The 11,943-nt window shown below is 34.5% G+C and overlaps 2 protein-coding genes and 1 long non-coding RNA gene across 5 annotated transcripts; all 3 read left to right on the forward strand.

Annotated features, from left to right (window-relative positions):
- The first annotated feature begins 1,448 nt into the window (after positions 1-1,448).
- On the forward strand, positions 1,449-6,733 carry LOC145008151 (uncharacterized). 2 transcript variants are annotated; one of them, XM_078966766.1, is made up of 5 exons: positions 1,449-1,995; positions 2,495-3,027; positions 3,100-3,554; positions 4,584-6,370; positions 6,453-6,733. In XM_078966766.1, exon 4 carries the CDS (start codon positions 4,779-4,781, stop codon positions 5,880-5,882), a length of 1,104 nt encoding a protein of 367 aa, XP_078822892.1. In that variant the 5' UTR covers positions 1,449-1,995; positions 2,495-3,027; positions 3,100-3,554; positions 4,584-4,778; the 3' UTR covers positions 5,883-6,370; positions 6,453-6,733. The 2 variants fall into 2 exon arrangements, with proteins under 2 accessions (XP_078822892.1, XP_078822893.1); XM_078966767.1 differs by lacking the exons at positions 1,449-1,995; positions 2,495-3,027; positions 3,100-3,554 and having other exon boundaries at positions 4,345-6,370.
- Positions 6,734-6,785: 52 nt separating this feature from the next.
- LOC145012445 (uncharacterized) lies at positions 6,786-8,089 on the forward strand. 2 transcript variants are annotated; one of them, XR_013664514.1, is made up of 2 exons: positions 6,786-7,307; positions 7,376-8,089. It is a non-coding gene; the product is annotated as an uncharacterized LOC145012445 (long non-coding RNA). Both variants share the same exon structure in this region.
- A 2,564-nt stretch (positions 8,090-10,653) lies between these two features.
- On the forward strand, positions 10,654-11,223 carry LOC145009454 (uncharacterized). The gene has a single exon (XM_078968147.1). It carries the CDS (start codon positions 10,654-10,656, stop codon positions 11,221-11,223), a length of 570 nt encoding a protein of 189 aa, XP_078824273.1.
- The last annotated feature ends 720 nt before the right edge of the window (positions 11,224-11,943 follow it).

The raw sequence follows: 11,943 nt of genomic DNA on the forward strand, positions 1-11,943 counted from the left end.
CACATTAACGTATACATGTCAAGGATAAAAAAGAACTGAAAATGGAAAACAAAATTTGATTAGATTTTATATCTAATTATAAGCAAGGTTCATTTTTTCTAATATGACAGCTACAAAACTTCAAGAATACATTTGAGAACCAGCTTATATTTTTATTTTTAATAATATGTGAGCCTGCATAAACTATAAAAAGTATTATACATGTTTTAACATTCCATGATACAGACTACAATGTTGTAACTAGCGATAACATATACTAAAAACAACATACAGAAAGAATTAAAATTGTCATTGTTTAAAAAGATTATTATGTTTTTCTTATTGTTAAAAAGGAAAGTATATTCTAGCCTTCAGTCCTTTTAAACAAATCAAGACCAATGTAGGTTTGATGTTTAGGTTTGTCCAATAACTATAAATAGCAATGACCTTTTTTATCAACAAAAAATCACAAACATGGAGCATGTTTGAACATGGAAAAGTTATACAAAATTTTTAGGTCTTTTCACAAAATTAAAATAATCATCCAAAATCTAAATCACATTTATGTATGGTATGTGGTATTTTGGGGAACTCTGTAAGCCTTGTGCTTACGATTTCATATCTATGGTTTTAGATATTGCCAGTTCGAAAGGGAAGGGCTCGGTTTGATGGCAACGCATCCACCCATGTTTTCACACTTTATAATTTTGGGATTGTACTCTGATAACTATTTTTACTCTGACATACCTTTGAATGGTTGATAAGAATAAATGGTGTTTATGTTTTTACCTTATAATTTTTTGGATGCTTCAATTCATATAGCTTGTATCTAGAATCCAAAGGTGTAACTTGCACCGTCATCATCATCGTCATATTGTAATCAAAGGACTATATAAGTAGACCAAATTGATTCCCTAGTCAATTTTTGTGTTAACATAAGTTGTTTTTACCATGAAACTAAGTGCATATTGGATTAATGGATTCCAACGAAATTGGAACTCAAGATTCCATTCTAGACAGGTTTGCTACTAAATGGGCTACCAAATGGGCTGAAATTGAATTCAGTTCTGTCTGAATCTTTCAAATTCCATGTTTATAACATTTCACCCTTTTTAGGGGAGGAATTCGATTTTATTCTTCCTTTTTTTATTAAAGGAGAAAGAATACCATCATTGTATATAGATATACTTATAAAAGAACATTCAATCATATATATATATATATATATATATATATATATATATATATATATATATATATATATATATATATATATATATATATATATATATATATATATATATATATACCTTATAAAGAATATTTAGTCAAATGCTGAATTTTAAGTCCTACAAGACTTTATGCAATATGTAGAATAAATCTATGCATCGAATCTTATTTGGACAACATACATATGGCTTTTTGACCGGATCTCATTTCTTATCCCGTCCAACAACTTCCCCATTATTTTGCCCTTACTTCAGCATTATAATTATATACCTCTGGCCATTTATATAAAACATACGCTCTTCACCATTCACCATCTACACCTTTACCTCCGCCATCACTCTCTTCTTTCTCCATAACCGGTCACCAACACCACCTCACGCCTAATACCACCATCGTCATCAGCTCCGTATCACAGCGCCTCCGTCGCACCACTATTACACTTCCATCACCATACACTCAACCATCAGTTTTCTCCTCCTTCTCCCCCTTAATTGGAGACCATCACAAGCATATACACATACCTTACTCCACCTTCAGCCACCTGGACACCCTCCTCGACAGTCGGTGCAGTGAGAAACCCTAGCCACCATAATCTTCAAACTCATTAATCGGAGACCATCGCAAACTCAGTCATTTCTCTCACTGTAATCTCCATGAATAACCCTAGCTTAGAGCTCCAAGAGCCTCCCCCCTGTTCCCTAACTATGAATGGTGTGTAGTGGTGAAGGTTGCCTATTTGGGAAAACCACCCATTTCTCCTTTTCTGTTCCAGTCATAGCCCTCCAAGTACGATTTCAGATAAACTTTCAATCACCTTCTTTCTCTCTCTTTTCTTTACATTTTCCAGTCACCACCATGTTCTCTCTTAAAAAATTGTATACACTACCCCAATGCAAATAATGTGTATTTAATATATTCCTTGAAGTTCTTGTTTGTTGTTGTAACTGTTTTGTTTTGAAGAATAAGGCAAAGCACCCCATGTTTTCGATGGAATGCCCCAAATGAGATGCACTTTCCTATTATGCTCCATCTCTTATCCTTAGACCTGGCAATGGAGCGGTTTTTGACCCTGATCCGCTCCAAACCCGTGCAAAATTAATGGGTTTGGGTCATATTTTATGATTCGTTTACCCATTAACGACCCATACCCGGTAACCATTTTATTAAAATGGTCGGGTAGGGATCACTATCAATCCGATCCATTTATGACCCACCCCATCTAAATTTTTGAAATATAAATTAATTATTCATAAGTAATAACACATTTATCAATCTTCACATATAGGAGTCAAGGAGTTAGACTGTTAAACATGCTACTTCAACTTCCCAGTTCAATTCCTAATCTAAATGGCCGATTGTCGTCGACTCCCAATATAATCGACTCTATAATCTTTTGAAATCGACTATGAAATCGATATTCCACAATCAACACTCAAGAGCAAGAAGAAAAGGGTTTCAGTTAAGATTCAATAAGAAGAATAAAGGCTGCAATCGACTGATCGACATTCCACAATCATAATACATTGGAAAAGTTATTTATATAGCTATAATGGATGTTTGTTTTGAAGTGAATGTTGTTTGGTTTTAGTGATCATGTTATATGTGTTTTAATGAATAATTATAGCCTAAACTTAATATTGTAAATGGGTCGGGTAAAGGGTTGAAATCCGTTGATCCGATGGATAAGGGTATGGGTTTAATCATTCAAAACTCTACGGGTTACGAGTCGGGTTTGGATCATCTTTTGAAAATTGCTTAATGGGTTTGGATCAATTCCGATCCGCTCCAAACCCGCTAGTTCTCCTTCTTATGGTCACGGTAGGATTATTGATTGGCATACATATACTTCGATTTTGTTTGCACTTTTTTGTTAACTTTGAATTATGACAGGTTCAAATATAAGGTGCGGAAAATATAAGGGTGAAAAGATTGATCTACTCTGGAGGGCTTGTATCTTGCTATTGGTGCAAGTATATTTCTCTTTTATCAAAGTGTTGGTATTCAAACTTATTGTTTTCTCTTTCTCCTCTGCTTCTTCTTTGTTGCAAAACGATGGCCCAAAAGATTGTTGTAGAATGGATGCATCTAGAAAACAGCTTTGTACATGCATCTCTTTTAAGTTTCATCTATTTGAAGAGCCTACTTAGCTTTAGTTTTAATATTCATGGTCGTTTGTTCTTTGTTTACATTGCTTATTTGATTTAGAAAGGGAATAAAGTGGGGATTGTCTTTTAACTATTGATCAAAACTATTTTGTTTGTGAACAATGTCGACACAGGTGTGGAAAAGGAGTTCTTGATGGCTCACTTAGTCTAATTGCAATCCTTTCTTAGTTAAGTTAACAAGTAAGATTCCTTACTTTTTCAATATGGAATTTTTTTTCTAATTCAAACTTTTTAAAGTGTCATAGTTACCTTTTGTTGTTTTATTTATGCAACGTTTTTTGTGATGTTTTTTTAATAGAAATATCTTATTTATGGTTTAGTTTATACGAATGGGGAGATTCATAATTTGTTCAAAACAACACATGTTTGTTGAGTGTAGCGTAATCTTTTATAGTTTAAAGTGAATAAAGTTCAAAGAGTTGTCAAGTAGCCTCAATGTGTATAAATATGTTAAACATGCTTATGTTCACTACGAAGATTTTTGTTTATCCAAAAAACATTTCTATTAATATATATTTTATACTTAAAAAAAACCAATATAGATTATTTTCAAGCAATTCAATTTATAATTATCTAATTTCAGACATGATTATAGTTTTTGAGTAAGAAGATAAAATTAAATATATTATTTTATATATAGGGATGAGTATATGGACCGGGGAACCGGTCGGAACCGGTACCGAAACCGGAACCGGAACCCGATGGAACTGGTCGGGCTGGGACCGAGACGTTATTTTTATGTATTTTTGGAACCGGGAACCGGTAGGAACCGGAACCGATATAACCAGAACCGGCAAAAACCGGAACCGTATGATGCTATTTTTCGAAGACTGATTCTAACATTTGAAGACACGAAAAGAACCGGTAGAAACCGGGAACCGGTAGAGTCACCGAGACGGTTCAGTTCTTGATTTTGGCCGAAGCCGGTTCCCGGGTCGGGGCCGGTTCTGGCCGGTTCGGTCCTTTTGCCCATCCCTATTTATATATTATCCATAATCAAAAAATTTATTTAATTGATTTTATATTATAAGCTTTATCAATTGTAATTATTAAAATTGAGTAATTGGAATTTAGTTATTAGTAAAAGGGATATATACAGAAAAGTCCCGATATTTTCATCCAATTGACACGAAAGTCCCAAACTAATTTTTTTTTACACAAAAGCTTGAATTACCGGCATTTATTGACCCGGTTAACCTTTTTTGCCAGTAACTCATTTAATAGCCGGTAATCGAGTTGATGTGGCTACTAACGCTTACTTGGAAGATGGCGAGGACATAATTAAATGAAGGAGGGTTAATCGAGCTAGAAAAATCTCTCTTTCTACTGCGATGATTCTAGGTTTTTTACTGTGAGGGTGATACGAATTCGAGTCCAAGGGAGATACGAATTGGAGCCTTGAAAATGGAAGGTGTGTTGGACTTTGACACAATCGACGTGGAACTAAATGAAGACCTTCTAAAGAAACAGAGTAGGAGATGTAGAGATGAGTTCTTGAACTCACTATCTCTTGACGATGAAGATGAAGACTTCATAATCCCATTATTCGAGAATGTTGAAGATGATGAAGCACCCGTGGAAGAAGAACCTTTGGATGACGAACTGGAGAAGGAAGAAAATGTAGATGAAGCTGTGGATGAAGAGGCAAATGATAGTGAAGCTCAGTTTAAATATTCCACACATGATCCAAATGTGAAATGGAATAGAATGAAACCTCAAGAGGGAGAAAGGTATGAATCTCCACAACAACTTAAACTCTGTTTAACAAATCATGCCATATCTAAAGGTTATCATATTAGGTTTAATAAATGTGATAGTGTTAGACTACATTGTGTGTGTGCTAGTGATCTTGAGAAATTCGGTTGTCCTTATTATGTTAAAGCCTCTTGGATGAGCAATGAAAAGTCATTACAAATAAAGAAAATGTATCCACATCATACATGTGTCAAGAATTTTAACAATGGAAAACTTATGAGACTAACATGGTTAGCTAGACAATTCCTTACAAAATTGATTAGGACACCTAATTTGAAAGCTAAGGAAATCCAAGAAAAAGTTCAACGCAAATTTCACACTAAGATTTCATGGGTAAGGAGTTATAGGGCTAGATGTAGGGCAATGTCCATAATTGAGGGAAAATTAGGTGATCACCATGCAAGGGTGTGGGATTATGGTGGTGAATTGCTAAGATCCAATCCATACAGCACCATTAAAATTTGTGTTGAAGACAACAATGATGGTATAACTATTTTCAAAATGATGTACATATGTTTCAAATCAATCAAAGAAGGGTGGAAGATATGTTGTAGAAGGGTAGTAAGGATTGATGAATATTTTCTAAAAGGGCAGTGTAAGGGACAATTATTAACAGACATAGGTAGGGACCCAAACAATCAAGTTTTTCCCATAGATTGGGTTGTAGTTGACATTGAGAATAAGTTTAACTGGAAGTGGTTCCTTCAGATGTTAGAGGTTGACCTTGGAATGGATGCAGGAAGAGGCATGTGAGTAATTTCAAACCAACATAAGGGTCTTCTTGAGGCAACAAAGGAGGTGTTACCATATGTTAAGTACAGACAGTGTGCACGACATATCTATGCCAACTTCAGAAAAGTATATAGTGGAATTAAGTTAAGGAACCTATTCTGGAAGGCTTCCAAATCAACTGTAGAGGGGGAATTCAAGAATCAAATGGATGAGATTAGATAGATTAGCCCAGGTGCTTATGAACATCTAAAGGCAAGGGAGCCAAATACATGGTGCAGCGCTTTCTTTTCAACTAGATTAGCCTATGTGGCTGTAGAAAATGGTATGGTAGAATGCTTCAATGCAGTTATACTTGATGCTAGGAAGAAGCCACTGCTGACCATGCTTGAAGAGATAAGGCTATATATGATGGACATGTTTTACAATCTCAGGGAGTTAGCTGAAAAATAGGAAGGTGATGTGTGTCCATCTGCAATTAAGAAAATGGAGGAATTTGGTGAGGACTTGAGGTAATTTCTCCTTGTTTTGTATACATTTATGTTAAGTTATTCATAACTTTTATGCTAACTTATTAATAACTTTTATTTGCAGATTTTGGAGGGTACGCCTTAGTGGGCAAAATGAATTTGAAGTTAGAAATGGTATTGAATCATATGGAGTCAACTTAGGGAAAAAGACTTGTGCATGCAGACTTTGGGATGTATCAGGGATACCATGTGTCCATGCACAAGCATCTATCATGTTAACTCATCAGGATCCAAAGGAATTTATCAACGGGTGGTTTGGTAAGGCAATGTACATTACAAGTTATAGTTCTAACATTCTACCTGTCAATGGCAACAATTTATGAGCAGAAGCTCCTTATATTAATCCCTTACCCCCCCCCCCCCCCCCTTAGAGAGGAGGATGCCAGGAAGACCTACTGTGAAGAGGAAAAGGCATGTCTCAGAGAGGGATGACAAGTTCTCCCAAGTGTCTTCAAAGGCAGAACTGTCCAATGTCAAAATTGTCAAAAAAAAAGGAGGGGGGGCATAACAAGAAAAGCTATAAAAATCCACATGTTGAACTAGATCCTAAACCCAAAAAGAAAATAGGTAGGCCAAGATTGGACCCTAGTCTAACCCAATAGACAAGACGTGGTAGAGGGGGGGAAGGGGGAATAGAGTAGGTGGTAGGGTACCCAGAGGTGGGGGTGGCTTTCATAGGTGGTTTGAAAGAGGTGAAACCTCAAATACAGTACAACCCCAAAAAAGGGTCAATGAAGAATATAAATCTGAAGAGATGGTGGATGTAGATGTGATGAATGATGGATATGGGCTGGATATCACAGATATGGACTACATTATAAAACAAGTTACACAATTGAGGAAATCAGGTTACACTGATGTAGACATTATGAGATGCCTTGAAATTACAAAAGCACATTTACAAGAGTTTGGAACTGTGGTAAGGTTTCATTTAGTGTTTATGTATATAATTCAATGTTTTTTACTAATTTTTTTTTTCTGTTTTAGGTTGCTAATGTTGAAGGTGGACTGGAAGGAGATGGACAGGGTAATAAAGAAGAAGAAGGACAAGGGCAAGGAAATGGAGTGGAAGGAGGTGGATAATGAAGAAGAAGAAAAAATGGACAAGGATAAAGTGGAAGGAGGTGGAGATGGACAAGTTAATGAAGAAGAAGGTGGACAAGAAAGAGAAGGGGACGGAGAAGAAGAAGATGGAGAAGGGGATGGAGAAGAAGAAGAAGAAGAAGATGGAGAATGAGATGGAGAAGGAGATGGAGAAGAAGAAGATAGAGAAGGGGAAAGAGGTGAAGTTGAAGATGTTCAAGGAAATGAAGAAGGTGGAGAAGGAGTTGAAGTGGAAGTTGAAGATGTTGAAGGAAATGAAGAAGGTGTCCCAATGAATGATCCAGTACAACAAGGGCATTTTGGGAATAATATGCAACAAAGAATAAGGAGACCCTCAGAGAGGATCATTCTTCAGAAGTTGAAAAAGAAGGTGGTTGACCCTCTTGGTATAGGAATGTGTCAAGATAAGGCATTTATTATAGATCAAGGATAAGGGTTATATCAATTTGGTGTATATCATCTTTTGGTTAGTATTTTGTAAACATTGTTGCATACCATCTTTTGGTTTATATTTTGTAAAAGGTGGTACTATGTAAACTGTTGCATACCATCTTTTGGTTCATATTTTGTAAATGGTGGTACATATCCACTTATATTGGTTCATATTTTGTAAACAATTACTAGTAATTAAGCAAGGGCATCAAGCAATGGTCAAAATTGGTCAATGTTATATTTTAGTTTAAATTTGGTTGTACAGGTTAGCCTTGGTTAATGATAGTTTTATTATTCATATGTGGTTCATAGTTGTTGTACTTTGATTTCACCATAATTCAATACAACATAAGTAAAATTTTGATTACATTGCAAAAGAAACAACATCGTACATAGTGACTACATTATCTTAAAATAAAAACAAAAACATAAACCCAAAATAAACCACATCATTGACCACCCTGGAACAACACCACCTGCACCTTGCACTTGAGCTGGAACAATTTCTATTACAGCTTCTTCCATTTGTTCTACAACATCTCTATTCCACCATTGTGCAATTGTAAGAGCAATTCCTTGTACCACGGATTAGGGAGTGGAGGATCCACCCAATCAAAGAATTTGCAATCCTTACTCGAATCCTGGATAATCCAAGATTAAAGAAAAAAACTAAAAGATGAAGAATTTCAACATTAACAACTAACCCTATAATTTAGGCATCCAATGAATCTTCTTCCAGGATTTCCTGTCTTCCATGAAGTCCACCTTCCAACCAAGTCACCACAGTCACAATGTGTCCTTTGTGGGGGATTGAACCTTCTCACAACCTTGCTTCCAACAGATGAAGAAGACGACATTCTCGTCTTCCAACAGATGAAGAATACGAAGCTAGGGTTCATGGGGATTGAAGTTATGGTGCTTAAGTAAGGTCAAAAACTCCACGTAAGCCTCTCATTTAATGAATCAGTGGTCCACGTAAGCATTTGGTGCCACTTCACCAAGTAAACCGGCTGCACCGGCAAAAAAGGTCAATCGGGTCAATAAATGTCGGTATGTGTCAAAAAAAATTAGTTTGAAACTTTCGTGTCAATTTGATGAAAATATCGGAAATTTTCTGTATATATCCCTTAGTAAAAAAATCTTACTAAATAATAGTGCACTTTCATTTAAATTATATATCTACAAACTAATAAACCAATAATTTGTAATTTCTTCTTGAGATGGCATTATACATTCACTGAAATGGTAGTGTATTATAACTTAAATAATTAATTTGTTTGTTATTGAACCAATGAAATGATATATTAGTTATATGAACAAAAAGTTTGTCCACTCTGAAGTGCCCGTACCGAACCACTAACTTAATCTATAAAAGTGGCAAAACGCATGAAATGACAATGTATTTTTATTTGTATGTGTGTTATAGCATTTTACTTTTATTTCTCTTTTTACAACTTTATAATATGAATAATTTGTGAGTATGATACATTACTGGGATAAAGGAATGAAATGGAAACATAATTTCCATTTATATATCTTTTATAGGCTTAAAACAACCTACTTTCATTTCTTTTTTACAACATACAACATGATGTTTAGTGACAGAGTAATTTGATGTTTCTTTAACAATTCAACGCCCTTAATAAAACGTGTAATCTCATGTTCTATTTTTGAAGTTAAATTCATTATACATGGCTTTTTTATTTCTTTTATGATATTTAATTGAACACTCTATTGCATTTGCAAATGTGTAGCCATTAATCATTTTTCTTGTTGGTGTTTAAGTTTGTCATATTATATAAATAAACAATCGATACTTGTAAACATTTAATTGCTTTTTGAAACTCTGAATGGAGGAAAGAAAACCATCCAAAACCTTTATCGTATGTAAAGTTGGTTTTACACATGAAAATTTAAAGATTAAAAAAAGGGGAATTAGCAAAATTAACCAAATTTTAAAATAGTATTAAAAAAATAATCAAAAGTATATACTCTTTTACCAAATAACTAAGTCGGAAATCGGTGGACCGCCTAAATTTTTATTTCTGACAAAAATTATATTTTAGAATAACATTTTGGATTCCATTCAAGAATTCCAAATTTTACACCGAAATTAGAGTTCTTGACAGAATTCAAAAATAATAATAATAATAATAATAATTAAAAAAACGTTGGAATTTCAAAACAAGTCGAAAGTTTGTTGAACATTTATCAAATTCGAAAAATATACTTTGTTTTTAACAAAAATATTAAAAACATAAAGCGAAACGGAAGTATATTCGATACAAGTGATTAAAATATGACATTTAGTTGAATTCGAACATTAGTATCAAGAGTTTTTTGAAAAAATAAATTGAAAAAAAGAAAAAGTACCTTCGGAATTTAAAAAGAAAGTATGAAACACGACATTCCGGATAAAATACTTATTTTTCAAAACTGAATATATATATATATATATATATATATATATATATATATATATATATATATATATATATATATATATATATATATATATATATATATATATATTATTTTGAATTTGGATTATGTCCCCTTTGTATGTTTTCCTGATCTGTCGATCAGTTTTTTGAATGAGAATAACTTTCTCTCAAGTTCTTCTTTCTTCTTTCCTTCAAATCTAACATGGTATCAGAGCGGGTTTGCTGATCCAAACCTTGTTATTATTCATCAATCGTTGTTGATTGATTTCTCAATCATCGGTAACCATGCCTCGTACAACCATAGAGACTGACGCTTCATCATCCTCTGAAACTTCTCCAAATCCTTCAAGTCCATATTTTATTTCTTCTTCTGACAACCCGAATTCCATTCTCGTTTCATCTGTTTTTAATGGAGTGGGTTTCAATTCATGGAAACGGTCCATGACAATTTCTCTCACCGCCAAAAACAAAATTGGTTTTGTTGATGGAACCATTGTAGCACCTTCTGAAATTGATCCAGAATACACTCTTTGGTTTCGAGCAAATTCAATGGTTATCGGTTGGTTGCTGAATTCCCTTCACAAAAACATCGCAGACAGTGTTCTTTTCCTACAAACCGCAAAAGAAATTTGGACAGAGTTGAAAAGTCGTTATGAACAATTAGATGGAGCTTTACTCTACCAGATTCAACAACAACTCTATTCGTTGTCTCAAGGTACAGAGGATTTATCATCTTATTACACTAAATTAAGTAAAATATGGGATGAGTTAAGAATCGTTCAAGGTGTACCCGCATGTTCTTGTGCCTCTGCCACTGCAATCAACAAATTCCTCAAAGAACAACGCTTAATTTAGTTGTTAATGGGTCTCAATGATTCATATAAAGTCATTCGTGGTCAAATATTGATGATGAAACCGCTGCCTTCAATATCTACTACTTATTCCATGATCATTCAAGAAGAACGTCAAAGAGGCATAACTGCTTCTTCTCCCTTACAATCCGATGCTATTGCGATGCTTGCTTCTGGTGATTCATCAAAGAAGTTATTGACCCGCACACACTGCAAGAAGACTGGACATACAAAATCTCAGTGCTTTCGGTTGAATGGTTTTCCCCCAAATTTCAAATTCACCAAAAATAATCGCAATGACACTAAACCTTCTGCTCAACATGTTGAAACCGTCTCTGCACCTACCATCACTACTGATCAATATGATCATCTTCTCCAGCTTCTCAATGCAAATAACATAAGTCCATCAATTATTCCAAATCAAGTCAATGTTTCAATCACTGATGGTGCAATGGCAAATGAAGGTAAAAAAATTTCTTTTGCCAAGTTTGCTTCAAATGTCTATAAATCCAAAGAGTTTTTACAACCTCACTACTCTTGGATCATAGACAGTGGAGCAACAGATCACATGTGTTCCTACAGTTCCTTATTTCTTTTCATGAATAAACTTTCTCAGCCTATTTCAATTGGTCTTCCTGATGGTCATACCGCTTCTGTTACTTATATTGGTGACATTCAAATCCACAGTAATCTCATTCTTCATGGAGTCTTTTATTTGCCCTCC

This window comes from Lactuca saligna, chromosome 8 (genome assembly GCF_052625555.1).
Source record: "Lactuca saligna cultivar CGN05327 chromosome 8, ASM5262555v1, whole genome shotgun sequence".
Taxonomy (NCBI): domain Eukaryota; kingdom Viridiplantae; phylum Streptophyta; class Magnoliopsida; order Asterales; family Asteraceae; genus Lactuca; species Lactuca saligna.

Coding starts and splice junctions, on each gene's coding strand:
- LOC145008151 (XM_078966766.1), top strand. CDS start 4,779: ATGGAAGGTGTGTTGGACTTTGACACAATCGACGTGGAACTAAATGAA.
- LOC145009454 (XM_078968147.1), top strand. CDS start 10,654: ATGCCTCGTACAACCATAGAGACTGACGCTTCATCATCCTCTGAAACT.